The 19,574-nt window shown below is 38.6% G+C and overlaps 2 protein-coding genes across 3 annotated transcripts; both read left to right on the top strand.

Annotated features, from left to right (window-relative positions):
* The first annotated feature begins 345 nt into the window (after positions 1–345).
* LOC127636597 (thrombospondin type-1 domain-containing protein 1-like) lies at positions 346–8,652 on the top strand. The gene is made up of 5 exons (XM_052117226.1): positions 346–490; positions 2,730–2,853; positions 3,503–4,459; positions 4,916–5,074; positions 5,256–8,652. Exons 2-5 carry the CDS (start codon positions 2,796–2,798, stop codon positions 6,683–6,685), a joined length of 2,604 nt encoding a protein of 867 aa, XP_051973186.1. The 5' UTR covers positions 346–490; positions 2,730–2,795; the 3' UTR covers positions 6,686–8,652.
* Positions 8,653–9,207: 555 nt separating this feature from the next.
* LOC127636598 (phosphatidylinositol 3,4,5-trisphosphate 3-phosphatase TPTE2-like) lies at positions 9,208–18,928 on the top strand. 2 transcript variants are annotated; one of them, XM_052117229.1, is made up of 20 exons: positions 9,208–9,470; positions 9,624–9,737; positions 9,940–10,034; positions 10,250–10,327; positions 10,425–10,472; positions 10,680–10,841; positions 12,674–12,793; positions 12,912–13,011; positions 13,122–13,185; positions 14,217–14,281; positions 14,830–14,890; positions 15,026–15,107; positions 15,213–15,301; positions 15,533–15,594; positions 16,649–16,729; positions 16,842–16,947; positions 17,084–17,181; positions 17,352–17,447; positions 17,576–17,646; positions 17,762–18,928. In XM_052117229.1, exons 3-20 carry the CDS (start codon positions 9,985–9,987, stop codon positions 17,862–17,864), a joined length of 1,536 nt encoding a protein of 511 aa, XP_051973189.1. In that variant the 5' UTR covers positions 9,208–9,470; positions 9,624–9,737; positions 9,940–9,984; the 3' UTR covers positions 17,865–18,928. The 2 variants fall into 2 exon arrangements, with proteins under 2 accessions (XP_051973189.1, XP_051973187.1); XM_052117227.1 differs by having other exon boundaries at positions 9,208–9,737.
* The last annotated feature ends 646 nt before the right edge of the window (positions 18,929–19,574 follow it).

Here is a 19,574-nt window from a genome sequence, read left to right as displayed (position 1 = left end):
ACACTAACTGGCATGACTACTGATTTATATGGTCTTTTTACAAGATCTATTCCAAGGAAAGTCAGTAATCATAAATGACATTACAATGAGTAAATTCTTCCTAAATACAGTTTCATATATGCAATAATGTAAAAGGTGGTCTTTAGTGAGCAGATATATTGAGTGGATAAAGCTTCACCACTCCATGTTGAAAATGATAGAATTGCTCGTATCAACTTTAATTTATTGTAATTCTTCGGCTAGACGTGAAAACTAAATAGATTCTTGTGGTAACTTAATTTTTCTAATAATAGCCGGCAGAGGAAGCAATGGAATGCGCGCGCACGGTCACTCAATGTGAGCGCGCGCCTGTCCGAGCAACTCGCCTTTTGCGCACCGTGACGATCTCATTCATTAAACTCGTATAAACAGAACTCCCGGTAACATGTTGTTGCCTTTTATCCGGACCACGAAATTGTGATAGAAGAGAATATGAGGCTCAATAGCTTACGTGAGTAAACTACTTTTTTATCAGCTAAATGTATTGAGGTAATTAATTTATTATTCATCTGTACATGTGACTGTATTGGATATTTTTTCCTGTTCATTTTTGGGAGAAGCGTAATGTCTCTTTATATGAGCGACATGGGTAAAACTTTACAATATGGATAGTAACATTCGTTAACATAACTAATAATGAACAATACTATTACAGCACATATTAGTAATGTTAATTTCAACATATAGTAGCCTGCATATAATACTTATTAACATTAAAAGTTGTATATGTTAACATTAGCTAATGCATTTAGAACTAACTTTAATGAACAATTGTCCATTAACGTTAACCAAGATGAATAAATGCTATACAGATTAATTAATTAATTGAACATTATTGTAAAGTGTTGAAGTAAAATACTACTCTTTTTAATCAGCTAAATATAAATATTTATTGAAGCACTATTTAAGCACTTACATTTATTGGTGGATGCTGTTATAATCTGGAATTAGAGGAATAACACTTTAACACATGCTAACATTAGTTAATGCAATAGGAACTATCAATTAACAATTGTCAATTTATAAATTAACATTAAGCAAGATTAATACATTTTGTTAAAATATATTGTTAGTTAACTGGTGATACCTAATGCATTGAATAATGTAAAAGAAAATAGAAACTTATTGTAAAGTGTTACAGAGAAATGATACAGTTAGGATAACAAAAAAAATCTGAGGCACAGAATTTACAACATTTTGCTTAAAGTCAATATAAGTGGTTGATGGTTCTTAGGTGTATTGTGATTATTACATTGTTGCCATTTTTACATCTTTTTTTCTTGAATATTTTAAAAGTTATTTTGCTTAATACTTTCCAAAATGGGGAATGAATGGGAAGGAATGATCATCAAGTGTGCTGTGTGTGTTACCGGTCCTGCTCGACTCAGAGCGGGATTCGAACCGGCGTAAGCCGGCATGGGAGACGGGCACGCTAAAAAGGAGGCTAAAGGCTACAGCAAGGTTCCTAAATTAGTTTTCACCAAGGGCCATATTCTGTCAAAAATACAAAGCCAAGGGCCACTGCCCTCGAAGTTATGAAAAAGTGTTTGTGCTGCTGCTAATATTATTGTTATTACTATTGTTTTTGATTGTTTTTGTTAAAAGAGTCATGGCATAAATATCCAGTTCTTTTTTTATAAGTTATTTTTCTCAGTATTATTAGCCTTATATTTATTCAAACAATTATGAACATTTTGTTTGTATACAGAAAAATAAAACTAAACAGCTTTGCCTGTTTAAAAAATTGAAATATGAAATAATGAAAAATAAAAACATTTAAAGAACAATCTGTATCTCCATGTTCTCCATGGAACCTTTCCTGCTCATCTCAAAATGGGACCAACTCCCTGCACTTTCCCACATGTTAGCATTAATATTGTTATGGTTCTTCGTTTGATTAATGGGGGTCAAACTGTACCTGTATTAACGGACATATACTCCCCATTCAATGAGAGAAGTGACAGCGACAGGCTGAAGTACCCTCTGATGTTGGGACTTTACTCTACTGTTGCAATCCTGAGACACTGATCAAGATGTGCACTATCCTGATTCTTGATGATATTCATTATAGAAAACGTTAATCTAGCATTCACAGCTAGGCAGGGCAGGAGACTGTGGAAATGTTTGTAGAACAGCAACAATGCCGACTACTGTACGAGAGTGAAATTGTTTTTGGTTTTTATTTTTCACGGACTGTGTTTGTTTTGTCGGAGGTTTGTCGCAAAATCGTCACATATTTGGTGTGAACAGGCCTTTGGCACGGGCCAAACATTTGTCTCTCGTGGGACAATTTGTCTGGCCCGCGGGCCGCCAATTGAGGAACCCTGAGGTACAGCCTCTAGTGTCCTTCGCTAGTGTGTCTCTTGAGGCCAGAGGAGTGAGGTTTACACACTGCACAGCTATCACATACCAGGTAGCTCCTGTTACACTCAACCCCCTAAACCTCACTCCAATCCGGGTCACGGCACCATTGTTACCGGTCCTGCTCAATCCGCTTCAAGTGGATTCGAACCAGCATGGGAGGTGGGTGCATTAACGAGGAGGCTAAAGACTACAGCCCATATTGTCAGTCGCTAGTGCACCTCTTGAGGCCAGGGAAGTGAGGTTTACACATACCACACAGCTATCACAAACCAACTAGCTCCCTTTACATGTTCATGAATTTGATTCATTCTTTATGTTCATTTCAGGACTGACTGTATGAAAGTGGAGTGGGGTGATGTGGACAAACATGATAAGAGGCTGAACAAGTCGGAATGACACAGGGTTTCCCTACAGCGTCCCTATTTCTGTTGCTCTTCCTGACTGGATTTGGTGAGATGTCTTCCTTGTATGTAAAGAAAGGCCAGCTTACAATGAAACTTACAATGCAGGGTTTTTAAACAGGTGTAATGATGCAATTTAATTATATTACTTCCAAAGGGAACCTGATAACAGTACAAATGTTCAGATATATAATCACATGCAAAAGAGTTTAAATGAAGGTCAGTGATTGTCATTTTCTGTGAATAGACTGCAGAGGAAAATGGAAGGAGGGGGAAGGGTGGGTCGCTGACTTTTCCCGCACTCTCTTCCCCTGGATGCATTTGTTTTTTCTGCAGGAAGTGACACACACAGAGCAGCATTTGTAAATCACAATGGCTCCTCAAGTTATTGTCGGTTTTTAAATGGGCGGTAAATCGTCAATTTACCGCCCAAAGAATATCTACGGGACAGTCGCGTTATGCATTTCTTTGCAACCTTGTAGGTTCCCCTTGATAGCAGGGCTCTGGTTTTGCAAGAGCAAGCACCTTTTACCTTTCTTGAGAAAAGTAAAAATCTAGTTATAAATAGCTGTAAATTTAGACACTTTATGAAATCATTAAGGCGTGTTTATAGCACAAAAGCAAACTATTCACACCCAATTCACCTCCTGAATGTTAGGTTCTACTAATTGGTTTTAATTTGTGTCTCTTTCTTATAGCTATGGCTGGTATCCATCTCTGGCCTTCAATGCACATTGCCTTGAGCAATGCCAGTGTTTTTGTGGATTACAGCACTGACAGCAACCTGACTGACCACAAACTGACTGTATCATTGATTGACATCAACATGAATGTTACAGTACTCACCAGGCCTCTTCCCTTTAACCAATCAGAAGGGTCACTGGAGTTCAACTGCTCCTGCTTCCTGTATGCAAGTAACTTCAGATTCAGACTCGAGCAAATACACAAGGTTGGTGTGTTTAACCATTCTGCCATCTGGTGGTGGAGCCCGACTCTGCATGTGCACTGGCCCACCTTTCACCTGGCCGTGGATCGTGGCAGCAACAACCGGAGCTCTAATGATTTCAGGATTGGTGTGTACACTAGTGACTACTTCCATCCTTGTCCTAGTAAAAAAGCCTCATCTTTATACCTTGATGTCAGCTACCTGGAACAAATGCAGATAGGGAGGAACACCATTGACAAGTTGCAGAACCAGATAAGACGCAATATCAAAGTGGTTAGGTCACAGCATGTGGAGATGACATGTGCGTCCCCTCTAACAGAGCATGGCTTCATCCAAATTTCTATTAAATCACCCCATACCCAGCAAGATATCAAATCTTCTGGTCCCCTCTACCTGTCCAGCATCTTCCCCTACAAACTTCTTGTAGATAATATCTACAAAAGTGGCTGCGATGGAGCCGTGTCAGTTCATCGAATCACTCCACCCTGTACAGTTACAAATGGAAAAGTTCTGCTTTATAAGGAGGAGAGTAAGGAGAAGACTGCTTCTTCTCATCTGGCCTTCAACTTCCTCACGCAAGGGGAGAATGAGACTGAGTTTAACTGCTCCATCTTTGAAACTGGCAGGAATAAGTACTGCTTTCATTTCACACTCGTCTACAGTCAGGCCAGTTTAACGCACACCTGTGTTATTGTGCAAAGGAATACAAGTGAGTCAGACCTTTGGGGCAGTGTTTTTGCATTTGAGTCTTGCATTTATTCTGAAGATGTTTAATACAGTAGGTTTGAATTTGTTTGTTGATATACAACTGTTAATGGTTTGCCAGTTACAAGGAATTTAGGTTCCACAATTATAAGACCCCAAAGGGGTTTTCTCACAACACTAGGGTTGCCAAACATCCCATATTAGTTTAGATGTCCCATGTTTTGCCTTAAATTAAGATGTCTGATATAGAATGGAAAAGTGCTCAAGGGCTTTCCCCACCCCAAAACGTTTATGGTGGACCAAACCAAAAGCCCATTATAGATTTGATGGCTTCACACAATGAGCTTGGATAAAGAAACCTAAAAAGACAAATAATTTGACTTGTGCTCATTGCAATTTAGGGTGTATGCATATATTAATACATTTTTTAAATACCTTTCTCTTCAATGTGTATTTTAAGGAATGTGGGGTCCATGGCAGCCATGGAGTGGTTGCAGTGTGACATGTGGTGAAGGGGTTCGAGAGCGTGCACGTGAGTGTCTACTACCCTCGGGTGGTGGAATGAAGTGCACTGGCATGGTTAGGGAGCAATCGCACTGTTCGCTGGAAGACTGCACTGGTAAGCATTCTTCTAAATCTGAAGGCCTGAAGAGATATAATGTCTGTGTTAAGATTTCAGTTTAATTTACATTTCTGTAACACATAGAGTAATCTATGTTCAGAAGAACTAATGGTTCTTGATGACACTAATAAGAATGCAGGATTATTAAAACAAACATCATGTTTCCAAATTTATTTAGAGGAGCATTCCCCTCCATCTGTCACCCATCCCCCAGCTGTGAGCTCTCCCCTAGCTGGGAATCTAGTAGTAGTGGCTGGAATCTCCCTCTGCCTGGCTGTGATCCTGGCCACCATCCTAATTACTGTGTGGAGAAAACTCTGCCGTGCTCCTAAGTGCAGCTCCATGCGGCGCAGCTCCATTCACTCTCCCAGTGGCCGAAAGAACTCTGATGAAGCTTCTATTTGTGGTCACAGCACGCAGAGACCTAGTTTCTCAGAGAGTTTGCAAGCAGCTCCCCTACAAAAGGGGCTAACCTTGCCTGCCAAGCAAGGGCCTTCAGACAGAGGTGTGCTTGCTCGACAGCAGAGCATGTCTCTCCCTCTTCCTCAAGCTCCAGAGAGAATGTCTCCGTCTGGCCAAAAGATCCTTCCCCCTATTTTTGGCTATCGCTTAGCTCAACAGCAGCTCAAAGAGATGAAGAAGAAGGGGTTAAAAGAGGCCACAAAAGTCTATCATGTGTCCCAGAGTCCAGTTGATGACACCATGCTGGAAGCCTCAGCTTCAACCCCTGCAGGTCTAACTCCAGTGCCTCAGGAAGTTGACAGCCCAGAGGAAGCCAACAGCAGCCAATTCCGCATAAAGTCTCCTTTCCTTGAACCTACGTGGCCTCCAAAAATCATGGGTGCTTTGTCGGATAGGCACAAGCTGGACATGTTGCTGGGACCCCAAAAGTCTGCGTTCAGTGTCAACGCCCGCCGACTTGAGCGCACAGCAGATTGGGTGGAGATGGTAGAGCGCAATAGAGTGACCTACTCCGATAATCCAAATTTCAGGAGGACTTCAAGCTTCCATGAGAACAACCAGCAACAGTTGCCTGCATCTCAACTCTTCCGAGAGAGGAGCATGACTCAAGTGACTTCTCGAAATCGAACCTGGGAACAGACACTTCCTGAACTTGAGGTCTGGTCCTGCTCCAAACCTAGTATAGCTAATAGCTCGGGTGATCATAGGAGGAGGCCATGGGTGGACACTCCCCCATCTCAGTCAAACTCAAAAGATAATACCTTAGCAGTTCCTAATTCAGCTCCAATAACACCCACTAAAGATCTTCTTGTGAATCATCAAAGGTTGGCTCGGAGCCCTTCTTCCGCAATGGACAGAGCAGAAAGGGCAGAACAGAACTTGAGCAGAAGAGGCCCCTCACCAATCCAGAGAAACATCCTAGCCAGGAAGCTACGAGAGGCTAATTCTACCTCCCAAAGGCAACGCAGTTCCACATTCTCTACCTCAGAACAGCGCAGGGGGCGCTGTCGCAGCCTTCCTCTCTCTGCGGATTACAGCAGCTCCCCCTATAGTCTCACTGAGTCAGAGCAGCACATGATGGATCTTTCTGTATACTTGGGCGAGGAAGATGGAGTAGAGGTTCTGAATATTCAAAGACTCACTTGATTGAGCCAGAGTTTTTGGGAGTTTCCCAAACTCTGCTGATGCAAACACTTCAAAATAAATGTCTTTATGGAATGAAGCACTTGTTTATAATTGTGGGAGTCAGTTTTTAAAAATGTTGCTCCATGTGGACATGCATATCAGATTTGAGAAGATCTTTGTTGCTTGTTAATGGGATGAATACATCAAATGAAATATCTTTATGATCAGTTTTATACAGTGTTCCCTTCACGCATTGCATTTTTACTATGAATTTGAAAAGACTTGTTAATCTTATGCAAACCACCCTCCCAGAAATTATATATTATTATCTCAAGAATATAACACAATATGAATGCGTAATAATTGAAAACATGTTTTTGATAACACAAATGTTTGGATTTGTTTGTACACTGGACAATATGAAATCGCAGCTGTTGGAAGGAGAGATGAACATATACACCCAGTAAGAGTGAATCTTCATTTGTTTTTTCACTGTTGACAACGTAAAAGTAAAAAATGAATCAATATTGCATTGTTGATGTGCTACCTCAGCCAAGACTTGCAGTATGTTCAGATGCTTTTTTTATTATTTATATTTATATTTAAACACTGCATTCATGCAAAGCTAGATTAGTACTTAACTAAACAAAAAGTTGCAATATTGAAATTATTTTACACACTTTATAAAGGAAAACTAATAATGTGTTCATTAGTTATGCTAAGAGTCCCTCTGAGATCCTCCCTTGCTTTTGGCACATTTGTGGTTTACAGAAAGCTCTAATAACCACAGTTATCCATATAGTCACTGAAAAGAGCATACATGTGTATAATAAGATTATTTGATTGGCTACCCTGTGGGTCCTGCTCTACTCCCATGTAGGTTCAGGGCCGGAGCATCATGGTTGTGTGCCTTAGAGAGTACCACAACCCTCTCCAGGTGCTCCAGACCACACTGTTATCATGCTTGGCTTTATACTCTCCACCCCTGTAAAACCTCACATTAAGATTGGCAGCATGACACTTGAAACATGAAACAATAACACAGGACAGGGAATTTACAAACCTGAAAAACATAAAGTAGTTTACAAACAATATAGGACTGGGAGTTTACAAACTAGATGGGACAGGAATTCACAAATAATATGAAAAGTAAACTTCTATGCTAATGAGTTAAACTGTGCTTAGTGTAAAAATGTGGCCATAAAGTAACAACAAATTGGACCAGGGAACCCTGCTCAGCTGAAAAGACTCACCTGCTACCACTTGCCTCCCCTGCTCTGTATAGCACAGCTGCCCTGTAGGTAGCGGTCATGATCCTTGTCCCGGGTGCTGAAATGCATGCCATTATGAGAGGCTGACCACTGCTCCACCATATTTGCCCCTCCAGACAGAGCATCTCCTGCTTGCCCACTGTATATCCCACAGTGCAGCCTGTACTTATCCTGAGGATGGATGAGGATATCAGTTTTGGTACTGGTCTGGGTCTTGGAGTACCTGGTCTGATTAAAAAAGTTCAGTCAGTAACAATATGAATTTTTGACTCCTTTTAAATAAATAATCTTGGTTGATGTCACAAAGCTGTACATACCCAGCGAACAAAGAACGTTCCCCTAACGTTAGCATTTGGTTCCCTTTTGGTTCTTTTTTTCAGAACAATTCCTAACGTTCTAGGAACATTTTCTTTAGGTTCTATTTTTGTAACCATAAACTAATGTTCCCTGAATATTGCAGGGAGGTTTTTGTATGGCAACCTAATGAGAACCTACACAGAATGTTCCCTAGTGGTTATTTTTAGGGTTTATTTATAACACCATAAACTAACCTTCCCAGATGCAGGGTGGTTTTTGAGGGATAACCTAATAAGAACTATAGAACATTCTCTAATCGTTATATTTTTTATTATTTTTCACCAACCAAGATTATTTATTTAAAAGGAGGCTGCAGTGTCAACAAATTATACTGTTACTGACTGAACTTTTTTTTGTTGTTTAGGAATAATTTATCAGTTTTTACATAATTTTTTTTTATTATACTGTTTTATTATACTGCACATTTTTATCTACAAATTTTTCTTTTTTTTTTTGTATTAAATGATAATGAAATGTTTTGAATGTCCTGTGATTCATAGCTATGTTATTTATGCAAACAATTAGACAATGGATCAACAAAGACAATATGTTGAAAATGTAGGTTAAGGGAACATTAACAGAACATTTGGGGAACGTTGATTGAACATTAACAGAACGTTATGGGGGAACTATCTTCAAACCTAAAAAGAACGTTTTATTCATGTAAAGAAATTATTGGCTAACCAAAAACAAACCTTAAGTATGTTCTGGGAACCAAAAATTGTTAGCTGGGTAGTAGCCACACAGTGACATTTAAATGACAGCAAGGCGCAAGTATGGTTCAAATTATGAAAGAGAGAGATATCATAACACTACCGAGTTGTAACAGATAGATTCATTTAAAGGAAGCACATTTAATGTTATTTGCACCTTTACCACTCGTTGATATTGATTTTGAGCGCCTTCAGTGCGCATCAGGAAGTGGAGAATCCGCTACGTCTGCAACAGGAGAGGAGAGGAGGAGGGGGCCGCGTGAGCGAGAAATAAGAAAACTACGACTAACCTTTGAACTTCCTTCCTTTGTAAAAACCCAAAATCACGAGACAGTCAATGTTCGTAAAGAAAGTCAGGGAGAGATGAAACGTAGAAAATCTGTGTGTTTTTGAAGAGAGCTGGAAAGAGAAAAGTTGCAAGCCAAGCAAAGGGAAGGAAAACAGTTTTGCCGGATGCGCGGTTCGGTTTGTATCCCTCTTCCCAATGCTCACATTCCGTTGACATGAACTTGTGGAGATTATGACAAATAAATGAATGCGACGCGTGTTTATATTTTCAGAACTTTATTTAGTTTAACTTAGGGCTATGCGCTTGATTTAGAAAACTTCTGTTTACAGATTATTACCAGCAATTTTGGGATTAGAGATTCATGGAATATTAAACAGGAAAAAAGTTCTCAATCCACATCTGAAACCTTGAATCTGGACCCACTGAGGATTTAAAGGTGTAAAGTAAGTATTCATGCACTTCTGTCAGGTTTGTGTTCGTAAGACTTAATTATGCATTATTTCTCAATACTCTTATATTTGAATATTATAATAAATATATATATATTTATATATTTCATATTTTAATTACTATATTGTTTGAAACTGGTTTAACTTGATTGACCCCAACCTCATTTGAATTTTTTGTTTTTATGTTTCTTTCCAGTTTTCAGAGAGAAATATAAAACCTTGCAACTTTCCCTTAAAAAAAATGACATCAGTGCATTTTACCCCTGGGTTAGATTCCAAGGAAGTTAATGGGTAAGTGAATAACATTCAATTAAAACTACTAACACTTTAACAGCATCATGACCTTTGCTCCCTCATCTTTAAATGAGTAATTCAGCAGCACTCCCAGAAGCTATGCTTAAGAAATGACAGTAAGAGCTGAAGTGTTGTAAACCTTTTGCGACAATAAATATTTTACATTTTGTCATCTTCTCATATTTTGTGTTTCTGTTTTATATGTGGCCCAGTAATGGAGTGAAAGAGGAGGCAGAGGTGCAGATCGATGATGGAAAGGAAGAGAGTGGGGAGCCCGACACCAAGTACCAGTAAGTTAACTGTAGGCTACTATTTGTTGACGATAAAAATTTGCGTGTTGCTCTGGACATTGTCATTTCTCACCCTGTCTTCTGTCTGGTTTTTTAGGTGTGTCCGAAAGACAATAGCTCCTTTTGTGATGTCCTTTGGATTTCGGTGAGTGTTAAAATTTTATTCTAAATGCTGCATAAAAAGGTTCTCAAGGTCTCTAGTTGTTTAGATAAAGTCCTAGTTGTATCCAATCGTTCTTTGTGTGTACCACTTTTGTGACATGGCACTAGCTGCCATCTTAAAGTCTTTGTAATATTTACTTTTGGTGAAAAGGTTTTTTGAAAATGTATACACTCCTGTTGTAATTTGCAGTGTTTTTGGCCTGGTACTAATCATCGTGGACATCGTTCTGGTCATTGTGGATTTGTCCTTATCCAACAAGAGCCGTGAAGTGGGAAGTGCATTGGAGGCCATTTCCCTCGCCATCTCCTTTTTTTTCCTCATTGATGTGCTGGTCCGTGTTTATGTGGAAGGGTTAGTAGTGTTTCAACTACTTGTAGTTTTTCTGTTTAATAATTGCTCTTTTAACATCTTCTTTCATAGCATCATACAGTGGCTAGTAAAAGTATGTGATCCCTTTGGAATAAGCTGGTATTCTGCATTAATTATAAAATGTGAACTCATCAATGTGCTCAAGCTAACAACACACAAACAATTATAATCTTTCATATATTTATTGAACACATCCCATTAAACATTCACAGTGCTGTGGAAAAAGTAAGTGAACCCCTGGATTTAATATCCACCTTTGGCAGCAGTAACCTCAACCAAGCATTTCCAGTAGCTGCGGATTGGACCTGCACAACGTTCAGATAGAATATTGGACCATTCTTTTTTACAGAACTGTTCAGTTCAGCCATATTATTAAAATGTCTGGTGTGAATGCTCCACAGCATCTCTATATGGTTTGGGCCACTCCAAAAGGTGGATTTAATTTTTCTGAAGCCATTCTGTAGTGGATTTACTTTAATGTTTAAGGGTTATTGTTCCTGCTACATCACCCAAATTCTACTGAGCTTCAGCTGATGCACAGCACCATGATATTATCCTGTAGGATATCTTGATAAACTTGGGAATTCATTTTTCCCTCGATGATGACAAGTGGTCCAGGCACGAAGCAGCAAAGCAGCCCCAAATCATGATGCTCCCTCCACCCGTACTTCACCGTTGGGATGATGTTTTCAGGTTGGCATACAGTGCCCTTTTTATGACATATGTAGCGCTGCGTGTTCTTCCCAAACAATTCAAACATAGTTTTATCAGTACTCAAAACATTTTCCAGTAGCATTGTGGAGTGTCAAGGTAGTCTTTGGCAAACTTCAGGTGTGCAGCAATGTTTTTGATTGAGAACAATGACTTCCTCCATGGTGTCCTGCATTGGACACCATGCCTATTTGATGTTTTCCATATAGTGGACTCATGAACAGATGTTAACCAGTTCCAGTGATTCCTTCAAGACTTAAGCTGTGACTCTAGGGTTCTTTTTACCTTATTGAACATTCTATGGTGTGCCCTTTGAGTCATCTTGACTGGACGGCCACTTCTAGGGAGAGTAGCCACAGTACAAAATAGTCAACAGTGGAAGCTTTTCGAGATAACTTTGTAACCCTTTCCAGCTTTTTGCAAAGCAAAAATTCATGATCTTAGGTCTTCTGAGATCTCTTTTTTTTTTTTTGTGAGGCTTGGTCCACGTCAGCAGATGCTTCTTATGGCAAACTCAAAGTTTTTAACTGCTTTTTATAAGTCAAAGTAGCTCAAACCCACACCTCCAATCCCATTTAATTAATTGGATGACTTGTTAGCCAACTCCTGACTCTAATTATCTAGATGTCATTAGTGGGGTTCACATACTTTTTACCAACCTACACTGTGAATGTTTGAATGACAAAAACAATACAATAATTTGTGTGTTATTAGTTAAAACGGATTGTGTTTGTTCATTAGTGTAACTTAGAAGAAGTTCAAACCAGATTTTAAGATACATTTATACATAAATGCAGGTAATTCCAAAGGGTTCACATACTATTTCTTTTCAATGTGTTTCATCTGTAACTCAGATACAGAGCCATTACAGAAAGCATTAATTGACAAGAATGTATGCCCCTGTAATGGTCTTGTTTCACATGATATGTCCCAGATGATAGGAAGTTATCTACAGGAAACACATTTTCCCTGCCCTCAGTGCTTTTTAAACATTTATTTGTATCTCTCTGGACAAGTTTCCTAGAGAGAAAAAGCACTAGTTTTATGAGTATAATCAAGACTTGGTTTAAAAGACAAAGTCTTATTTCCATCTTATTTCTCAGATTCAAGGTGTATTTCAGCTCAAAGCTGAATATTATAGATGCTGTTATTGTGGCCATTACGCTGGTGGTCACCATGATCTACACATTTTCCGATCTCTCAGGAGCCAGCCTAATTCCTAGGTACTACACAGAGAACATTTTTGTGTTAAATCATATCTGATGCTCACATTTTTGAGGTAGTCATTTACAACAGTTGCGGTAACAAGTGTTTTATTGATATTTGACTCTCTGTTTGCAGGGCTGTCACATTCCTGAGATCTCTTAGGATCATTATCTTGGTACGCATCTTCAGATTGGCCTCACAGAAGCAAGAGCTTGAAAAAGTCACCAGGAGAATGGTGAGTGGCTTAAACAGAACAGTAGCGTTTAACGTCTAATATTGTTATAATACTCTGATTATGATATCTTATTGTGATGTGATTTATGAATGTGTCTGGAATTTACACAGGTGTCAGAAAACAAAAGACGGTACCAAAAAGATGGGTTTGATCTGGACCTCACATATGTCACAGGTTTGGTTGACTTCCTTGGTTTGCTTTTTGACGCAGTCAGCTAATATTTAGCCATTTCGTCAGTTCTCTTTCCAAGAGGGGGCTATCCCCGCCTGCCGAGACTTCGGAGGGAGACGAGAGAGAGAGAGAGAGAGAGAAATAAATAAATAAATAATAGCGAAATAATAGCTTGCCGGTTCCCAAACAGCGGTCGCCTGGTCCTCGACCACTCCTTCACCCTCTGGCGGACGACAGCCACTCCTCCCGGGGCAGACCGGAGCAAGTCCTCTGACCCCTGGTGGATGGAACGCCCCTCCGCAGCCAGTAGCGAGCCAGTCTGCAGCGACTCCGTCCCCTGGTGGACTGCCGCGGCTGCTCCTTTGGACAGCAGAGGCGAGGACTCCACGACAGCACGTCCCTCCTCCTTCCCGGGCATTGGCACCAATGTAACAGGGTTAAAATGGGCAAGGAGGAGGTGGGAACCACTCTTCCAGGCAGCTCACTATAATCTTAATGGCTGGTCACTTAGGTCACAAAAAGACTTTGAACCTTATAATGGCCTGTTTCTTTTGGCCGGGCATTCACAGCAACGTACGCGAATGTGCCGTGAATGTCAGTTGGTGAATCCACCGGCCACCCCAAAAGCGCCATTGTGTACCCACTGCCGTTGATCGAGGTTCCCTTCTAGAGAATTGGCATGGACCTCGTCGGGTCATTAGAGTGGACTGCACGCGGGCATCGCTTTATATTAGTTCTGGTGGACTATGCAACACGATATCTGAAAGCAGTGCCTCTACGTAACATCTCAGCACATAGTGTTGCAGAGGCAGTCTTCGAAATTATATCACGAGTGGGGATTCCAAAGGAAATCCTCACTGATCAAGACACAAACATAAACACACACAGCAGCTGTGTGTGGCTCCGTCTCTCTCTAAATGCCGCATCCAGTTCGGCCTTATCCCTCTCCTTGGCTCATTAGACTGATTGCGGGCACTCACGGCCCAGCCATGCCCTCCTCCTCGTCACACACTGTTTTTACTTTCTCCCCTCAGAAAGAGTCATTGCCATGTCCTTTCCATCTTCTGGTAAGCAGGCACTCTATCGGAACCCCATCAGAGTAAGTTGACAAGCATTTAAGAGCATTTTCATTCATTTTAGGAATGTGAATAAATATTCTAGTAGATGTTTTAAAATAAAGCCCGAACCTGACCCTACTCAGATTTTAAGCCCGAACCAGATCTGTACTGTTAAGATTTTAACCCAAACACGAAATCGCTACTTTTTTTTTTTTTTTGTAAATTTTTTCTCCAAGCAAGTCATTTTATGTAAGCATCGTAGACAACATTTGAAACAGATTTAGAGAGGTGGTGCTGAGGAGGAGGAGGGTTTTAGATTATGCTAAAGTGAAACCGACTTACCTGCAAACAACTCGGGCAATTTAAATGCAAGACAAAGAGAAAGTATGCAAGTTGATTGGCTAACAGATTGCAAGTCGAAGGATCAATCAGCTGCCCCATGCGATCCGATTGATTTAACAGATTACATTTTCAAAGAACCTATCATCTTGCACCATGTAGAGTGTTATGACTGAACTTTGAATCTTTTGTTTAAAATTACACGAAAACAAGTGTGTGATCATCAATAAATAAATGTGATGCATTTCAGGAGGTTGCTAGATTCCTGGACACCAAACATCCTGATAACTACAAGGTGTATAATCTCTGTAGTGAGTAGAAGATTCTGTTGTCTATCTGTGTCTAATTTCTTTGCGTTTATAGCCAATATATTTACATTTCAAACCATGTTCTTTGTTTTAAATATACATGAAAAAGATTATGCCCAACTTGACCTCTTGTTTCAGGTGAGAAGGGTTACGACCCACAATTCTTTCACTATAGAGTAGAGCGTGTTATGATAGATGACCATAATGTGCCATCGCTGGAGTAAGTGTGTTGTCATCACAGCTAATCCTAAAACCTTTTTCTTTGATGTATGCTTAAAGATCTTGATGAGGTGCATTAATCTTGGTCTGTTTTTGATACTGTTAGGGACATGCTGCGTTACACAGCCAGTGTTAGGGAGTGGATGGCAGCAGATTCGAGGAATGTGATTGCCATTCATTGCAAAGGAGGAAAAGGTTTGTTTTATTGGATGATGTGCTATGTGTGCTCTCGAATTTAACTCCACTGTATAGCTATGAAATGTTCTACATATAATTGTAACTTCTTAAAGGGGTATTTTGTGAATTTATGTGTACTGATTTATTGATTAGTTTTTCCTATCGTACCCTCTTAAATACAATTTAGTAAATTGGTGAAGTTCAAGATCACAATTCTGATTATTAAAAGGTTCTGATTTTGTCCAACAGGACGAACCGGGACTATGGTGTGCACTTGGCTCATTGACAGTGACCAGTTTGAGAGTGCACAGGTACATTAGGTGTTTTAACACTATATAAAGCCTGACATATGAAGTAATAGTCTAATAAAATCTAAAAGATATATATATATATATGTATGTGTATATGTATAAGAGAGAGAGAGAGAGACCTAGCAATTCATCTATAGATTAAAGGTGTTGGTTAGAGCTACTTTGACTTATATAAGCACTTAAATCTACACTTTGATGAAGATAAGATCACATTTTATGACCAATGAATCCAGAAAACAAGCTAATTGTAAAGGATATACATACTTTTTCTTGCCACTGTGTATATACATATATTATCATATGACCATATTATCATTAATTATCTCATTATTTTTATGCAAAGAACACTATATTGACATTTAAAAGCAACATTTTTAAAATTGTTGCTGGGTCTCAGGAGGTTATGCTAAGATGACATAATAGCTTGCAGTGTTAAACAATGAGGTGTTTATAATGACAGAAAATATATATATATATACACACACACATATATATATATACACATGCAAATATCAGTTCCCACTTTAAATATATCTTTAAAAAATATATGTCAGTATATTCAAAGCTCTGTGTAATGTAATGATTGAGAGATATACCTCAAAAGCTTGTTTCAGTATGACTTTCTTTAAAATAATGTACAAAATTTTAACCAAGCACAAGCTGCTTCAATTCAGCAAATACTCATTTTTAAATATCAGTAATAATATAAACATTATTATTTTACTTTATTAAAGCAAGCTAAAATTTCACAGCAAAAAAACATGTGCATCACAACACAAAGGTGGCTGTTTTAGAAATTATATTACAAGGTCTTCTTCTTCCAGGAGAGCACAGAAATGTAACCAGTCAGCAGTAGACATCTAGTACATTGCATGCAACAAGTTTTTCAGCACAAGTATTCATCACATTGATGATGTAGTAGAGGCTTTAGAATATCATGTATCGAATTATGATTTGCATGACTTTATAGGGTTAATATTTATTTAGATTGTTTAGATTTAGAGCCTTTCCAAGACTGTTGTTTTCGAATTATTTTTCCTAACCAATTTTGCAGGAGAGTTTGGACTATTTTGGGGAAAGACGGACTGATAAAAGTATGAGTTCAAAGTTCCAAGGTGTTGAAACTCCCTCTCAGGTGAGACATTACAATTTGACTACATTAGAATCTATGAATTCAGTCTGGAGATGGAATATAATGTAATTTATTTGTTACAGTCTTATTGTTATTTTCTTTTTTGCACTTACAGAGCAGGTATGTTGGGTATTATGAGATCATGAAGAACCAATACAACCGTCAGCTGCCACCTCAGAAGAGCTTAAAGATAAAGAGCATTCGAATTCACGCCATTGCAGGTCAGATGCAGTTTGATATCTGCAATCATGACAACTGAAAAAATGGCTTAATTTAATAAAAATATCAAAATGTATTTATCAATGTTAATCATATAATGCATTTTCCCCCAATGGTTGTGCTGTGGTTGTTCTACAGGTGTGGGAAAGGGTAATGGGAGTGACCTAAAAGTGAGGATCATAGTGAAAGGAGAACTGGTCTTTCAGTGTGTTTGCGCCAAACAGGAGAACTGTGCAGTAAGTGTCACTAACGGGAGTTGTTTGTCATGTTAATAAGATGCCACAAAAACCTTTTGGATGTTGCATAGTCCAGCTGCTTAACTGGATCAACATTCTATTTAGATAAATAGAGCTTTATTTCATCTTCCAATCTGGTTGACCTGTCATGTTTATTTCATTTTTTTCAGATGTTTCCAGACACTGGCAACAATGCAGTGGTGATCAGTTTACATGAAGGGCCTGTTGTAACCGGAGATGTAAAGGTCATGTTTGATTCCTCTGCTGTGAGTTACCCATATCTTTTATGAGGTTTTTTATTGAACTGTTTCTTTTTATGTAGTTTAAATGAGTTTGACTGATAGTAAACGTCTTTTCCCTGTTGCAAGAAACATAACTTGTTCTCTCTTCCCAGGGCCTGCCAAAGGGGTATGAGGACTGTCCATTCTATTTCTGGTTTAACACCTCTTTTGTAGAGAACAACAGGTAGGTCTTTATCAGTAGTTGGGACAGAGTGCTTGATTGAGAGATGATTTGGATGTTTTCTATAATTCCTTTGAAGCGCTCACTAAACACTTTTGCTTTGATGTTTGCATCCTAGGCTCCATCTCTCAAGGGAAGAGTTGGACAATCCTCACAAATCTAAGACTTGGGACATCTATAAGGAGGACTTTGGTGTGACATTGTCTTTTACTGACTCTTGATGAGAGAATTCCCTGACAGTTCATTGCTACACTCTGGGCCATGAATTACTTGTAATGATGTGCAATTATTTACCTTTTTTGTACTCTCTTACTTAAAAATGGTAAAATGATATAAAGGGGTGGTGCTTATATGTCTATGGAAAAAGCATGCTGAATTGCACAAAATAAAAAAATAAGTGCATTGCATTAACAGTGCTTAATTTGGGGATGCAATTTCATATTTTTGGATTTAAGTTGTGAATATTTCAGTTGAAAACATTTCACACAAAATGTCATCATTACAAATTGAGTAATAAATATTCACTTTCCAATATATATAGAATATTAAAGGTGCTGTAAGCGATTTATTTCATGGAAAGGTATGCAAAAGAGATATTAAAGAAATAAGTGTTATAAGAAATCTAGACTCTGTAAACAACAAACAAAAATGTGACCGCAGACAATGACACTTTCAGTCATTTTGCACATTTTCATAGTGTTTTGGTTGCAGCAAATTATTAAGGCTTACTGACATTTTTAAGCCATGTTGTTCATTACAGTTGTCAGTAGAGGGCACTATTTTACTGCTGTTGTTTTTAACAACAGTTTCTGCACAATGTTGAAGATTTGGTATCTTTTGGAAAGAGGGGTGTGGCAAATCCAACGGCTCAGTCTCCTGGAAGTTCAATTTTTCTTCTTAGATTTTTAATGATGACATTTTGTGTGAAATGTTTTCAGTTGAATTATTCATAGCTTAAATATACAACCATATGAAACCGCAAAAATGCAAGCACTGTTAATGCAATGCGTTTATTTTTCAATTAGTGCAATTCAGTGTATTTTTTGGTTCAAAGACATTTTTCATTAATATACTTCCATATCCCCTGATGTATACTTATGATAAACTACAAACTGAAGCCAATGGAAACTACAGATAAACCTACAGATATAACAGAAATGTGATGTGATTTTTTGTGTGTGCATGAAATATCTTTGTCATCATGTGTTTAAGCTTTAAATAGGAAACAGATAATCATATTTTCACAGTTGTCATATATATATATATATATATATTAAAACATTTTTTTTTTAAGAAATTCACTAAAATTGAGAATTTTCAGTATAGAGAAACTATACTATACTTTAATACCTTGTGAATGGGATAGTTCACACCAAAATTAAAACAATCTAATTTATGCACTCTCATGCTGTTCCATATGTGTATGACTTTCTTCTGTTGACCACAAATTAAGATTTTTAGAAGAACATCTCAGATCTGTAGGTCCAAAAATCACTTAGGCCACCTATCTTAAAGTAATCCAAATGACTCCAGTGGTTAAATCCATGTCTTCAGAAGTTATACAATAAGTGTGGATGAGAAAAAAAAAATCAATATTCAAGTAATTTTTTACATTTTTGTCACTACTACCTGACAAATGTCGATAGGATCTTGAGAAATCCCACTTGTCTGTGAACTGTTAATCTGCCAAACAGAATCTGACCGGGGCCCGCTCATGTTAGCCAATCAGAAAACATGGAGGCTGCTTGCTTACAGCCAATAGTGTGAGTCTGGGGGGAGGGGACTACCTGTATGTCCGAAAACCGCTCACAGAATGGACATGTTATTGGCTATGCCCTCTTGTGGCACTTCCCCGCATTGCATCCATTTGTTAGTGAAGCCAAAGGTGTCTCGTATTTGAGAGTTTACACATTGAAATAACTTCTGTATAA

This window comes from Xyrauchen texanus, chromosome 44 (genome assembly GCF_025860055.1).
Source record: "Xyrauchen texanus isolate HMW12.3.18 chromosome 44, RBS_HiC_50CHRs, whole genome shotgun sequence".
In the NCBI taxonomy this organism is placed as follows: domain Eukaryota; kingdom Metazoa; phylum Chordata; class Actinopteri; order Cypriniformes; family Catostomidae; genus Xyrauchen; species Xyrauchen texanus.
This window is presented reverse-complemented; position numbering and strand designations above follow the sequence as displayed.